At 46.8% G+C, this 15,698-nt stretch overlaps 1 protein-coding gene across 2 annotated transcripts in view; it reads left to right on the top strand.

Annotated features, from left to right (window-relative positions):
- RAP1GAP2 (RAP1 GTPase activating protein 2) overlaps nucleotides 1–10,668 on the top strand; it is a 136,492-nt gene extending 125,824 nt beyond the window's left edge. Inside the window, exons 19-24 of one of the 2 annotated variants that reach the window (XR_014019378.1) lie at nucleotides 1,208–1,321; nucleotides 1,592–1,709; nucleotides 1,902–2,023; nucleotides 4,573–4,649; nucleotides 5,048–5,085; nucleotides 6,239–10,668. Coding sequence is in view for 1 of the 2 variants with exons in the window: in XM_081271606.1 (XP_081127732.1) it covers nucleotides 1,208–1,321; nucleotides 1,592–1,709; nucleotides 1,897–2,023; nucleotides 4,573–4,649; nucleotides 5,048–5,056 (445 nt within the window). In the remaining variant the exon portion in view is untranslated. Of the gene's footprint in view, nucleotides 1–1,207; nucleotides 1,322–1,591; nucleotides 1,710–1,896; nucleotides 2,024–4,572; nucleotides 4,650–5,047; nucleotides 5,086–6,238 lie in introns of both variants that reach the window. The other variant, XM_081271606.1, reaches the window with a different exon arrangement.
- The last annotated feature ends 5,030 nt before the right edge of the window (nucleotides 10,669–15,698 follow it).

Raw genomic sequence — 15,698 nt, 5'->3', positions numbered from 1 at the left:
GAGAGTGGGGGCAAGAGGGATAGACAGTGACTGCAAATGGAGCCAAGGTTTCTTTTGGGAGGTCTAAGAATTAGACTGTGGTAATGATTACACAATTCTGTGAATATACTAAAACCGTTTAATTGTCTACTTTAAATGAATGAGTTGTGTGATATGTGTATTGTGTCTCAGTGATACTGTTTTTTTAAATATATATATATATATTTTTAGTTATAGATGGACACAATATCTTTATTTTTTTATTTTTATTTTTTTATGTGGTGCTGAGGATCGAACCCAGTGCCTTACATGTGTGAGGTGGGCGCTCTGCCACTGAGCCACAACCCCAGCCCAATGATACTGTTATTAAAAAAAAAAAAGTGCATTGCTGGTCATGGTGGTGCATGCCTATATGCCCAGTGATTAGGAGGCTGAGGCAGGAGAATTGTAAGTTCGAGGTCAGCCTCAGCAGCTTAGCATGGCCATCAGCAACTTAATGAGACCCTTTCTCAAAATAAAAAATAAAAAGGGCTGAGGATGTAGCTCAGTGGTAAAGTCTCCCTGGGTTCAATCCCCAGTCCCCTTTCCCTCCTTCCCCTTAAAAAAAAAAAAAAAAGGTTCATTGAGAACAAAGCTATTGTGTATTGTGTACTTAACAGCTGGCACAGGGTAAATGGTCTCTACTAAGCTTTAAGATAAGGGAACTTCTGGACCCTTGGGCCAAGAGTAGCCCTTTGCTCTCTAGTACCAAGACCTACTATCTCACATGGATCCAGGGGCCTCATATTACAGTGTGTATACAGGGTGTCCCCCAGAGTCACACAACAGGTGGTCCCCCTGGAACCTTCCAGGAATCCATGCATATTGGATTGTTTCCTCTATAGATTCTACTCTGTTTCCTGTGGGGCCCTTTCTCAACTCATAGCTTTGCCTGGTGGGACAGCCAGCTTGGGTGAGGGGTAGACTTGGGCTGGAGCCAGGGTTCCTGTTTGATGGGCCTGGACTCTTACCCACGAACCTAGAGTGGGCTTTTCTGTAAGGGAACACAAAACCCTGTTGGCTGTTGTAGTCTCAGGGGCTCAGGTGAGAAAGGAAGTCCTGGTAGCCATGCTTTAAAGGTAGGAGTCTCCTGAACCCCACAGTCAGAACTCTGTCTCGGACTTGGGGGTGGACTGGCATGTTGGGAGCCTGCTCCATGGTATCACTCTCTTCATTCTCATTCCCTCAGTGACAGTGCATCCAGCACCCCCAAGACCCCAGATGGCGGACACTCTTCTCAGGAGATAAAGTCTGAGACCTCATCCAATCCCAGCTCTCCGGAAATATGCCCCAATAAAGAGAAGTAAGAAAGTGAGGGTGAAGGAAAGGCTGGCTTTCCTCATTTGGAGTCCTGGAACATGGGCTTCTGCCTCTAGGCAAGCTGAGAGTCTGTTTCCTCTGGAACTTTCTGGAACACAAAGATTGGCGGGGGAGGGGGGCACAGGAATTATTGTGGGCAAGTTCAGGTCTCAGCTGGGCCTGTTCCATTCTCCATCTGGGAAGGGCCTGAGGGCTGAACGGGATCTTGGTGTCCTTGGTGACTGGGGCTCGCCTCACTTCCTGTTCCCTGCAGGCCCTTCATAAAGTTGAAGGAGAACGGCCGGGCCAACATCTCCCGCTCCTCCTCCAGCACCAGCAGCTTCAGCAGCACTGCAGGAGAGGGCGAAGCCATGGAGGAGTGTGACAGTGGGGTAAGTGTGCCCATTCCAACCTGTGGAGGGTGTCCCGGGACTGAGACAGCAGAAAGGAAAGAGCAGGTCCATTGGTTTAGGAGGCTCTGGGCTTGTGGGGGTCCTATCTCAGGCCTCTCTGGGCACGGGACCCTGTGGGGCTTCTGAGGGTGCACCGACCTCTCTCACCCAGTCTCCCTCTCCCCAGAGCAGCCAGCCGTCCACAACCTCACCTTTCAAGCAGGAGGTGTTTGTCTACAGCCCGTCCGCGAGCAGCGAGAACCCCAGCCTGGGGGCAGCTGCCACCCCCATCATCATGAGCCGGAGTCCAACGGGTCAGTGGCTTTTGGTGGTGTTTGCAATGTGGCTGGAGGGGTTGTGTGTGCAATGTGGCTGGGAGGGCAGGATGTGCCTTGATCACTGTTCATGTGGTATGCGCCCCAGGCACGCTGGTCTGGCCAGTTCCTGTCCACCTCTGAGATGTCGGCCCTTCAGCCTACCAGCTCTTTTAATCTGTCCATCAACCTTAAGTCGCCTGTGTTCTTATTTTCTTTTTATGTATGGAAACTGAGGCCCCAAGAGTTCAGTGATCTGCGGGAGAATCCATAATTGAGGAGCTAGGATCATGAGGTTAGAAAGCTGAGTGTGCTCCCTACCTTTGATGCTACCCCATCAGCCATCCCGGGCCCCTCTGTCATGACTTTGATCCTGATGATACAAGGCTAAGAGGGAGGAGCAGCATGTGGGAAGGCTGGAGGAAATGAGAGACTTGGCATTGTAGAACCTTATGTGATTCAGTGCAGCTGGAATTCATGGGGAGGCGTGAGAGAGGAGAGACAGGCTGCAGAAGTCACAGGTGGGCTGCCAGGAGATTCTGGTGGGAATTGTAGTGCTGTCACTCATGGAGGGGTCTCAAGCCTTGAAGGTCTGGAGTTGAGAAAGAGCATTTTGGCTGCTGCATGCTGAGTATGGAAAGGTTGACAGGGAGCTCGAGCCAGGAGGGGGAACAGAAGGAGCACAGTAGGGCGGTGGAAGGAGATGAGGCCCCAGAGAGGATGGGAGAGGATTTCAAGGAGGTAAAATCTACTAGGCTTAGTAGTGGGAATTCTGGGAGAACAGGCCTTTTGAGGTTTTGGGATCCCTGCAGTTGGGCAGAGTAAGAGGCCCCAGCTCTGGAAGAGGGGAAAGAGCAGGCTCTGAGAGCTATCTAAGTGGCCCTGTGTGATAGGCACTGTCTATCCAGATGGGTATTGTGGGTGCCCAGAAATCAGTCTTTGAGGCAGGCAGCACAGCATGGGGCACGCGTAGGACTCTGGAGCTTGCATACAAAACCTTTATCTGCCACTCACTAGTGATGTGACATTGGGCAAGTCACTAGGTTTATGCTTATAAGGGACATAGAACTATTAACCCGAGTGTGTATTAAACGATTGGGATAGAACAGTAATGTGATCAGTTGTCTTAGGTGGGGTTAGATTTGCTCCCCAGGGAACCTTTGGCAATGTCTGGATACATTTTTGGTTTTCATGATTGTGGAAGGGGGGACCCTATGATAACTAGGTAGTTAGGGATGCTGCTATACAATGTACCCAACCCCCAACAAAGGGTTATCTTGCTCAAAATGGAATAGTTTGAGAACTTCTATCTAAACATTAGGGACACAGGGTCAGTGGGCTGTTACAGTGGTTTCAGCCAAAAATACATCTGGGGTTCTCATGGCGAAGGTGTGTTGGTGAAAGGGTCAGCAATGTCAAAGGGAAGATATAGGGAAGATCATGGTCAAGAGCAAGTGATCTTTTATCTTAGTGTTTCCCAGTTAATGGAGCAGTTCATGCCTTCCTCTCATTCACCTCCCGTCTGAAGCTGGGTTCTAATCAGACAGGCCCACCTTTCTGAACCTCCACTTCCTCCTCTGTAAGATGGGATAGTTATACACATTCCTGGATTTTTAAGGGTTAGTTAGTTACATGTTGATGGAATGAATGAAAGAATCTATAGCCAAACCCAGTGCCTGTGTGGCACTAAGTCAATATAAAAATGAATACTATTTTGAGTAAAGAGAAGCTTATAGAGAGTCTACGACATATTGAAGGTCACTCAGGGCAAAAGGGAACCTGGATCACGTCTGGTAACTCTTGTCTAGTGCTTATTGCACCTCCCGGTGATGAAAAAAATATGGTTCTGACGTGAATATTGACTGATATTATCATTTATATTAACCAGTACTTTATTTTAAGAGAACTCCAGCCATTTGTTAAGGTCATGAGCAACGTTTTTACTGAGTCAGATAATAAGTTTCAAATATCAGAAGAGTATTTACCCAGTCTTTTGGCACTATTCACAATGAAATGGCTGTAGGCACAGCACATTTTCAAATATAATCCACATAATTACTTTCTTCATTAGTTTCTTAAGTCTAGACAACAAAACAATAAATCATGCCTGATTTGTAGCATTTGCCAATTGATCTCAAGCTATCTCCATGATGTCCTTGAACATGGCCTGGGAAGAAGTACAATTCACACCCGTGGGGTGTTTCTGTCATGGATACAATGGATGCAAAAGTATAGACAATAGTAAAATCTAGTAAAATAGTGAGGACATGATGAATTTTGAGTATTTATTCCTTTTTATTGAATATAATTTATTTACTCAAAAGCTTTTATCATTTAATTTTTAAAACTCTCTTGTGTTTAACAACCAGCTCATACCATTTCTAGAAGTTTAAGAGTTGGCTCTGGTGCATGTTCACTTGGGCTACTATGCCCTGAGGCAAGGCAGGGAGGCCCCTTTCTCCTGGCTTCCCCAGATAGTTCTCTCTCCATTCAGTTCACGCGGCCTCTGCTGTTCCATCTCCTTTTCATGGACATTCTCCTTTTCTTAGATGGCAAAAGCAGAAACTCCCCAAGATCAAACCTGAAATTCCGCTTTGATAAGCTCAGCCATGCCAGCTCCAGTGCGGTAAGGATCTGGGTGTGAGGACCACCCCGCATCCCAGTCCCCTCCAAAAGCCAGCTTTCTTTCCTGTGGGCTGGAAGGGGAGCATGTCTCAGACATCACATGGTGGTTCCCTGAGAGGGGAAGGGGGGTTCTTGTCAGATCTGGGGGTGATACCACCTGTCCTCCCATGGTGTAGGCATCAGCCAGGGGTTCATCAGCTACCTTTTCCACACCTTCCACATTTGAGCCACCACTGGACACAGCTGTGTCCAGATCTGCAATGTGAACCACTGTCTCCTGGGGCCCCTGTCCCTTCCTAAGCTCACCAGATTGTTGAGAGGAGAGTGTGCAGAGGCTGCAGGTGGAGCAGATTGCTATCTTGTTATTTAAAACTCTTGTATGGATGTTTCTTGAAACAGGGTCACTAATGGAAAGTGGAGTCCTTTGCCTGTCCAAGGTAAGTATTTGTTTTGCAGTGGCCACAAGGAGAGTTGTGTATTCCTTTCAGATCAGGGCACCAGCTAGGTATAGTGGCACATGCCTGTAATGTCAGCCTGGGAGGCTGAGGCAGGAAGATCACAAATTCAAGGCCAGGCTCAGTAACTTAGTGAGACCTTCAGCAACTCAGCAAGACCCTGTCTCAGAATGAAAAATAATAAGGGCTGGGAAAGTTGCTCAGTGGTTGAGTACCCCTGGGTTTAATCCCCAGGAATAACTCCCATCAGAAAAAAAAGATCAGGGTGCTGGTGACCTTATGACCTGAGAAGGGTCATAGAGATGCTACCAGTTGGGGAGGTCCACACAGTGGCCTTATCTCCAAACATCCATGATGGGCTTCCCCAAGTCTATGAAGGGAAGAAAGGGAGGATGCCTTGGGTGTGGAAGGGAGGGGTTACCCAGTGGGATTGGTGCAGTTCACTACAAAGGTCTCCCCCAAACTGGTGAGAGTCTGATTGCAGCAGGTGGAAGGGGTCAAGGCCAGAGCCCATTTCCTTTCCCGGAGGGAGGAGTTTCTCAGCTCACCTGTTGCTTCCCTGATCTTAGGTAGCCTTTCCCTCCTTGTGTCTTTGGCCAAGGCTCTAGGCTAGAATGTGTCCTTTCTTCATGCCAAGAGATGCCCTTGCTCAGGAAAAAGTGTAAGGGACAGCTTCAGGGAGACTTCTGCTCTCAGCCTCTGCCCAGGGGTTCATGTGGTTCCAGCAGAGCAGAGCAGGAGTCCTCCACGATTACGTTTCAGCTTCTACTAGTGAAGACACCAGAACCCATCTGAACTCCTGACCCTCCCCCACCTGGAATCGCAGGTGGACTGAGTCACATTAGGGACCATGGAAAAGGGCACATTAAGCCTGTTTATGAGAAAACAGAAGAGAAAATGGGAATGTCAACATTCACCTCTAACATCTATCATGGGCTTCAGATGCTTCTCTTTACCAAAGTAATGTTCATACCCAACTGCCAGGGCTGTGTAAATGAAGTCAGGGACCCTTATGTTGGACACCCTCCTTGTCCTGAGTGCAGCTGGTGGGCTGTGGCTACGTAATGGTGTATTTATCTTTCCTGCTTTTATGGAATGCTCACTCATCTTCTCGTTCTCCCCTTGTCTTCTGCAGGGAAGCCCAGTTCTGTTCTGTAGAAGGCTCCTGTTCCAGCAGTTTGGGGGTGCCATCTGCTACTCTGACCATCACAGGCCTGTTGCCCTACCGGCCACCTGCCCATCAGACCGGCTTCCTGTGCCATGTCCCAACCTGACCACGGCCCTGCTGGCTCCTTTATCAACATACCTTGCAAGAATCTTCCCATTTCTGGACAAGGCTTCATTCCTGGAGGCTCCTCTGCTCTTGACCTCCAGCCGTGATGTCTGTCTGGGTCATTTGTCATCATCTTGCTTTGTCTGTAGGAGAGAGAGTTGGGCAAGAGGGGATCTAGGTATGGGAGCTCAGTCAGAGACTGGGGAGCTCATTTGCTTCAGAGGCAGAAGGTGATGAGGTGGAGAGCAGAGGTGATAGCAGAACATAAGGTGGGCCCTGTCTGTCCTTGGTCACAGTGCAGTGCCTTCCTGGATTGGCAGGCAGAAGCTTCACCACCACCAGTGCATTTAGTGAGATAGTGGAGGTAAAGGGGCTGCTTTCCCAGGAGCCAAGACTAGCAACATCTTGGAGGTTGTCCTGATAAAAATAGGCTCCAAGCTGGGTGCATACCTGTAATTTCAGCAACTCTGGAGGCAGGAAGATTGCAAGTTCAGGACCAGCCTTGGCACTTAATGGGACTTTTTCTCAAATTAAAAAAATTAAAAGCACTGGGGATGTAGCTCAGTGATAAAGCAACTTTGGGTTCAATCCCCATCCCCCTCCACCTACCCCACCAAAAAAACCCTACATTGGTCCCAGATCTCTGGAACTCCAAACATATACTTGCTTTTGTGCTAAACATTTCTGATCTAGTCCCAGGGACAGGTCCAGGGATGCTGTCATCCCTGTTGCTAGGGGCTTGGGCTTGTGGAAGCACAGAGACTGAGCTGGTTATATCTGAGACCTGGGCTGCACACTTCCTTGATTGTAGCTGAAATTTTTTTCCCACTAATTTTATGCAGATTCCTGACTATCCTTGATGTGGGAGAAGCCCCAGAAAATCTTGCCCCTTTGACCAGACATTTTGTTTCCCTAGGAACAGCTGGGAAGCCAGGAATGAGAAGGAGTTCTGAGAGAGGGAACAGGCTAATGGTGGGCATTTGAGGAAAACCACAGGGTTTGAGGGCTCAGCCAGCCTCCACTGGGTCCCAGTCTCCACTGGTTGTGGAAGACATAGTTTTTTCAATCCCCCCATGGGTGAGAGGGGAAGAGGTGAGCTGGGGGTATGACGTGGCAGATTCTGGTCAGGCCAATGTGTGGGGGTTGAACTTAAGTGTGGGAAAGGAATGCAGTGTCCCTCAGACCCTGCATGTCCTTGGCATCTGTGGAGTGTCTAGTGCAGCCTTGGGAGCTGCTTCCATTTACCGTGCCCTCTGGGCATGTCTGGGGCTCCCTCCCCCAAGCCTCTTACCCTTTCCAATCAGAGCCACTTTCTCTGGGATGAGCCAGCTGTCCTGAGGGACAGCCCCCTGGCCTCTCATCTTTCTTAGTCTGCAGGGTGTTTTTGCTGCTGGGTTTAGGGTGAGGCACCCTCCAAGTCAAACACAGTCTGAACAGCAGACCCTGGGTGGTGCTGCAGCTTGAAGCGCACAGGGCCTCTGGCATAGGTGGTACAGTGCTACTGGGGTGTTGCTGGCTGGGCTCCCCATTTTAACCAGCAGATGACAAGATTTCTAATCGAGTGCTTTATCTACACAAGGATCTGGACCCAATCCCAAGTCAAAGCATAGAAATGCAACACATTTTTTTTTTTGGACTGATATTTCCTCCTTACTTTTGCCATTAGTGCAAAATTTTGATCTTTCATTTCCCACTCTCGTGTTGGATCCTGTCTGCAGACTGGGAGTGACTGCACCCCTTAGCCTGTGTGGGACATGTGCTTACATAAAGTACTAGTCTGGTAAGATTTATTCTAGTTAGAAGGTCAACAAAAGATCTGTTTAGCTGAAAGTCAGTGTAGCGGCACCCACTGCTGGAACAAGGCCTGCAGGTCTGGCGGCTTTCTGTTGGCCGGGTTTCTGAAGGAGCTTGAAAGGTCGAACTGCATTTCTTTGAAAATGATTACAGGCTTCTGGCTCGCCTCTCTGGGTAGCTAGTATTTACAGTTGGTTGTGCCATGTTATATTGCATTCTGGGGTCCTCTGAGGTTTCCAGATTGTCTCCATGCTGTCCTGTATGGGAATGTCATACCTCCCTGTCTCCACTGCTCTAACTGCTCCCTCTGCAGCCACTATGTGCCTGCTGGGTTTTGCCCCTGGCTCTGGGACGGTGGGCAGGATGGCTGGGTGTGTTCAGAAAAACAGACACAGGTTTGCTCCTGAAGAAGTACAGACATGGGAGGTGGTCTTCACCCTCGGCTTGCTGTTGGGGTATTCTCGGTAGTATCTGAGCTGCCACCTTCCTCTAGGTCATGCCTGTCTATCTTTAGAAAGTCCATTTATTGGCTTCCAGAGTGTGCATTATCTACCTACCTGAGGTCCTAGTGGAGACAGGGAAGAAGTGGATGGGAATGTGGCCCAGTCTCCCCTCACTCTCCTGGACCATGGGCAGCAGCTCAGGTTCTTGGAGGGTTGTCCCCCACCTTACCCCACATTCTGATCCACCATGACTGTCCTTTTATTGCTACACTCAGTCCGGGGCTCAGAGACTTGCTGAAGCCCCCTAAGCCCTTATGACTGAATTTGTGTAGATGGTGCTTATGTTGGTATTTGGGGCATTTCCACTATGACCTCCATGAGAGGTTCTCCCGGTCACATCTCTGTCTCTGGGGACCACCTGATTCACAGAGGAAACTACACTTTGCAGGTGCTGTTGGGCACCCAGATGTCTCTAGCTCCACTGATGCTTGAAAACAGCTGCAGAAAAACTTGAGATAGAAGGTCTTAGGTGGAGTTTCTGCCTATGCTAATGAATGTCAAATGGTGTTTCTTAGAAAATACGTGGTTCAGTTTTTTGGGGCATAGTCTTGAAGCCCAAGCCTTCCGTCTTCTTTTACCATCTCATTCAACCATGTCATGACCCACATGTGAAACCTTAGCCCCAGTGAACCCATAGCCAGCTAGTGGCAAAGCTGAGACTAGAACTCACAGCCCAGGGTTCTGTCCTCTGCACCAGCTGTGCGACTGATAGAGAAAGTGACTGGACCTTCCAGGTTTGGGGGAAGCCATGTTGGGAGGTGCAGCACCTGGTGGGTCCTTGGTCTCTGCTATTTTCTGTCAGGAGGGCTCTTCTCTTGGATTGGTCAGTGAGGACCCCGGGATTTGATATGAAGCTTGAGCAAAGAGAATGGAGAGGAAAAGGGATTCCAGGGAACTGCTCCTCAGTGACCTCTGCTCTTCAGCTCCAGTCTATAAGGTGGCGGAGGCCAGGGAAGAGATGCAGTTCACCACCCTCAGCCTCCTTGCTGCAAATTAAGACAGAAGGTGATAAGAGAAAACTCTCTCACAATTTTCTCTGATTCTTAAAGGAAAGTGATTAATAGGAACCTAGGTTCAATTGACCAGCCGGGACATGGCCTATTTCACTTTCCTTACCTTGACCCTAGAAGGTGCCAACTCGAACACTACCTTTTTCATTTGTTTCTTAATCTATAGATTCAGCTGTGTTGTGGGGAATGGTGGGAGATTCAAGTAGAACTTACAGCTCCAGGGGCTGGAAGGGACCAGGCCAGTCATCCATGTTCAGGACCCTCTGGCTCCTCCCCCACTCCAGCTACTCCTTATCAAAGTCAAGGGCAGGACAATGAAGTTTGCCAAGGCTGCCCCTGCAGCTTGGTGGGGGCCTGTGGGGGCATTCCTCTACCCAGTTCCAGTGTCTGTTTTACCATCAGCCCCTCGTCCACCCCTATTCCCACCCCTCTCCTTTCTGCTGGGCCATGTACCCCTTTGAGAGGAAGAAGATACCCTCACTTAGGGCCACAGGCAGCTGAGTCCTGCCTACTGAGAGGCTGTTGGGACAGAGGCTCTGTCCTGTGCCTTATCAGCCCTGGGGAGAGGATGTTTGGCTGGAAGACTGGAATTTAATTGCCATTGTCTTTGATTTTGTGATATTTCTGCTTGGAGGGGTGAACCCCCGCTTCCCACTCTTTAGCATGTGTGCCAACTCTCCCCTGTCATGGGTGTTACCCTTCGACACTCCAGCTCAGGGAGTGCTGACGTCCTCATGTGAAGAGATTCCTGTGTGATAGAACCTAAGAAGTGTAGCTTGGAAGTGACCCCTGTGACGATGACGTTTCTTTCTTTCCTCTTAGTGAGGAGGTGATTTGTAGACCCTGACTGCCTATGTAATGTAAATAGTGTACATTTAATTTATTGCTATGGTAGCATATTGTATTTGTTAATGTATAAAACAAATTCTAAAAGGTTGACAAATGTATATTTTGTTGCTTAAATGTGTCTTTGCAGAAATTGACAATAAATAACATATTTTGTGTCCATCAGTGTTCAAACTTCTTTTGCGGGTGGCCCCAGGCCTGGGTATCACCTTTCAGTTCACTGGAGGTTGCATATTAGCTGGCCTATGGATTTGTTAACTTTGGCTTGAAAAGCATTGAAATTTTTTTAAAGATGAGTCATCAATGTTTCAAAACTAATCACAACTTTCAAAAATATACTTAGAAATTTCACATAAAAATCTCAATTTTCTGTTTCTCTTAAAAAATCAGATGCTGAATCTACTTCTCAGGTGTGAGTTCATCAGAGCTCACTGGAGTCTGTCTTTTTTTGGGTGGGACCTGATTACACCACAGTTTTCACCATTCTTTATTGTCCACCTCTGGACCATTTTACTCTTTCCCATTATTTGTTTGCATCTATAGGTATGAGTTTAGACCCTGATATTCACTGATTTATCTCTATCCTGCAATATTCTTCCTTTTCCCCACTTTCTCAAATTACTGATTCATTTATTTAAGGATTCTTTCATAACTAAAAAACCTCTGTTCCTGTTCTTCTTTGACCCTCAAATGGTCACACTCCCCTTTTTAAAAAATATTTTTAGTTGTGAGTGAACACAGTACGTTTATTTTACTTTTATGTGTGCTGAGGATCAAACCCAGTGCCTCACACATGCCAGGCGAGCGCTCCATCACTGAGTCACAGCCCCAGCCCTGGCCATACTCTTTTATACACTCTGCTTTACACTGTTTGTATTTCTAGATATAGAAGTAATACCTGTAAATAATTTTTTTTTCTTAAGAAGATTGAAGAAAAGGAACAAATCTTTGAATATCTGACAGGGATTCATTTTGTGATCCTGGACAAATTATTTCCCTTGATGTGCATTTTCTTTTATGTATATTCAGAAATCTAACCCATGTGTAAAGCATAAAGATAAAAATGAATTCATAATTGGAGAAGAGCTTTGAAAAAATGGCAAGTATTATTCAATCACCAGAAGTTCAATAATAATGATGATAACCATGGTACCAGATGACATTTATTGCTAGCTGACCATGTGGTAATTGTTTTACATATGTAGTCAGTTTTGTTATGACATTCTAGTTCCTAAAAATAACACTGCATGAAATCATGCAACCACAGGACTAATGGGAAAAAGTGGGGGTAGGTGCATAATACTCAAAAACTTTATCAGTGACACATAAACATAAAAGGTTATGTTTATACCATACTTAATAAAAATGGTAATAATTTTGTACATGTTGATGGTTAGGAAATACATAAATATTATAATACATAAGGCATTTGAGCTTGAAGAAGGCCTGAAGTTTGCTTGTGGAGGTGGGTGTTAGAAGGGTTGCTACTTACGAATTATTATGAAGATGTAGAGGGGATGTTTTTCTGAAATTGGATGGGTGATGATAACACCAGATATGGATGGGTGTGGCTGTAGCACACATGGTATGCAGAGGTAGGTGATAGATGTTTGAGGTGCATGTATGTTTTGTGTGTGCCTGTAAAGTTCAGTTTAGCTGGGTCCAGTTTTCTACTTTTACATATTTGAATTGGGAAATCAAAAGTACAATTTGCATTACACTCAAGTCATTCCCTATTATATCAATTGTGTTGGTGTATTTATTTATTTATTGTAGTACTGGAGATTAAACCCAAGGGCACTTTACCACTGAACCATGTCTCCAGCCCTTTTTATTTTGAGTCAGGTTCTCACTAAGTTGACCAGGCTGGCCTTGAACTTGAGATCCTCTGCCTCAGCCTCCTGAATAGTTGGGGTTACAGGTGTGCATCATCACACCAGGGAAACCCCTTCTTAAAACAAGTGTCATAACAGAACTGACTCTATTCTCATTTAGTTTTCCAAATAACCCATGAACATGTGTTATTATTTCCATTTAACATAAGGGCTCAGAAGCAATTCAGTTTGGAACCCAAATCTAGTAGGCTGATGTCAACATGAAGGTAAGTTCTAGACTGTTGGGGGTTCTGAATGCATACAAATGCTCCAGGTAGAGTGCATACCAGTTTTCTCTGGTTTCCCTGCCCAGTTGGCAGTCCCTGTTCTGGAACCCATGTCTGTACCCTTCTGGGCTGGGGCCATTCTACTCATGTTAAGCAGCACCTCTCTGAGCCTGTAGTGTAAGGCTTCCTATTTCTCAGCATTTTAGATTCTTGCTGTTCTATCACCATGGCTGCAAGTGAAGCCTCATCTTTCACACAACACTCCAGGTCTGTCTGTACCTCATGGTTTGGCTGCTTCTTGGGTTTAGCCTTTCTTTCCAGAAGCTGAGATGTCACTTATGGCTGGAGGCTTGTAGAGATTGAACACTTCTTGTCTGTGTGAGAAAGTGCTGTAGGGGCATGGATGCCATTCAGCTGGGCCAACGACTGTCCCTCCAAACCTTCAGACCTTGCTAGTGCTCTGAAAGCTCACCTGTTAGTCTAGGTATCTGTTTTCAGATGTTCTCTCCCACAAGGTGGGCACTCCTCCAGGTTGAGGGCTCAGTCTTAGGACTCTGTAAAAAATCTGTTCATTGACCTCAGGGTCCAACAGCTTACAGCAGTCATTGGTGTGTGTTGGGGGATTATTCTGCCTCCTGCACAGGGAAAGGCTTTGCTGAGGAGTATGGTCAGCTTGTGCTCAGGTTTCCCCCGAGTCTTATATTTTGAGTGCCTATTGTGTCCTAAGATGCTACTGACCAGCTGTGTGCTGATCAGCCTTTGTCTGCCCTCTGGGTTTCTGAGTCCAATAATGACATCATAGTCTATTTCTGTAATGTTGCACTATCAGTTATTAAAACAATCCCATTTCATTCATGCCCAGTCTTGTTTGTTTTAAACATCACATTCAATTCAGAGCTGTCCCCACCAATCTTTGGGGTAGGCTGGCCTGGTAGGACCAGTCTTTTGCTTTGGGACTCCCTTGTTGACTGAAGTTTACTCAGGCTCCTGAGTCTCTTTTTGGCTCAGTCTTACCCTTAAGCCCAGTTTTAACTAAGAGTCCTGCTAAACCAGTTTGAGAATTCCCTAGCCTAGATATCCAAACCAGGTGCTCACCCTTCACCCTTGATACCTAACCAAGTTCCTCTTGGTAATTTTACACTTTAGAAAGTCACCCTGAAAGCTGGTTATAAATCCTCACTTGTCCCTGTTATGTTCAAGGTTGGGTTCAATCTCTCACCTCTATCTCAATGGTTTGGAATAAATTCTTCCTTGCCTGTTTAACTCTGGTGCAATTTTCCTTTGCTAAGTGGTTGGTCTGCCCTCCCACCAACACTCCCTAACTCTTCCACACTTCCATACTAGAGAGGAGGAGGGCAAAAGAGACCTCTTGTTTTGGGACTGTCCCTGGAAAAGACACAGGGTAGTCTGCATACTCTGAGAAGCAGACACCAAGACCGGAGTGACACATTTATTAGGGGAAAGACCCTTGAGAAAGTGAGGAAGGAGCTGGAGAAGGTGGAAAGCTGCCTCCTGTGAGGCAGGTCTGACCTTGAATGAAGGAGAAACACAGGGTGGAAGGTTGGGCTGAGGTGTCTGAGTTCTAAGATGAGTTCAGCAAGGTCACTGGGGAGTCCTTTAGCCAGAGTTCTTCACCTGAGGATTCCCGAATGATTCTAGGACGAGACTAAAATTACTACCCCTGCCACGCTCAGCCATTGGGTGGGAGCAGCAGGAAGCCTGGCTTTGGTGGAGTTCCAGTCCAAACCCAAGGCTCCAGAACTGGCAGGCTGATGCTATAAGTCCTGGTCTGAGTCTGAAGCCCTGAGAACCAGGAATGTTGTTTGAGGGCAAGAGAAGATGGATGTCTCTGCAGCTTGAGCAGAGACAGCAAACTGCCCTCCTCAACCCACTTTATGTTCTTTTCAGACCCTCAACAGATTGCTGATGCCCACTTGCATTAGTGAAGGTGATTATTACTCAGCTTACTGATTCAAATGCCAGCCTCTCCTGGGAGCACCCTCATAGACACACCCAGAAATAATGCTTTCCCAGCTCTTTGGGCACTCCTTAACCATCACACAAGTCAGACGCAGCTCCTCTTCATAGATCCAGTCCTCTCTTTGTGTTGCCTGGGAAATGAGGGAGGGGGGTGTTGGTTTCATTGCTGGTCCTGATCCAGTGGTGCCTCTCTGCACATCTGCTGGAGCTCTGTGGCTGGTTCCAGAGACCCTGATGGTTCTCTGAATTTAGAATGTGAATCATTGTTATGGTTTCTCCCCTCAATAATTTAATGGTTCACCTTGACATGCCCTGTTTATGGGAACCAGAGTAAAGTTCCAGAGAGAAAATACAAGACAGTGATAACACCTAAGAGCAATGATCAGAGAAGGGGACTTTCAGTCTCCATTTCTCCAGGTAGAGATGGTGCCTCCTTAGAGTCAGGGTCTGGAGAAATTTGTAGAAGTTGTCTTTAATTTTAGACCAGACCTATGGCTGAGTCATTCTCAGAACTGATACTGTACTTTGCATGAACATCATGTAGGGAAGCCTTCTTCTCTAGAAGTTCAGCTTCAGGGTACATAAAAATCACCCAGAAATTTTGTTAAAAATGCAGATTTCAGGGACCGCTCTAGAGTTTACAATTCAACTGATCTGGGTGGGGCTCAAGAATCTGTATTTCAAACAAGCACATGGAGGATTCTGCTGCAGTCTTTCACTGAAACCCAGGTCGCAGTCTATATAAAGTATCTTCTATGACCTTAGCCTCAGGCCCAGTGAGAGAGGGGTGGGGCTCAGTGAGGATACTAGGGGTAGAGAGATGCCCATCCCCTTACCAAAGGGGATCCTTAGCACCATTATCACAACCATGGGAAAATATATGTCCCAGCAAGACACAGGATCTTATAGGAAAATGAAAGGGAATCAGTAGAGGGGAGAGAATAGAGAAGTATACCTAAAACATGAAGCTTGAAAGGAATAGTTTGAGATGAAAATGGATGATATGGGCATGAATAACAGGAACATCCTATAATAAGGAACATTCAGAGAAAAGATGAACATCTCTCAGGAAACAGAAGGAATCTGGT

Source organism: Spermophilus citellus, assembly GCF_964194105.1.
Source record: "Spermophilus citellus genome assembly, chromosome: 17".
Lineage (NCBI taxonomy): Eukaryota > Metazoa > Chordata > Mammalia > Rodentia > Sciuridae > Spermophilus > Spermophilus citellus.
The sequence above is the reverse complement of the archived record's forward strand: the minus strand, read 5'-3'. Positions and strand labels throughout refer to the sequence as shown.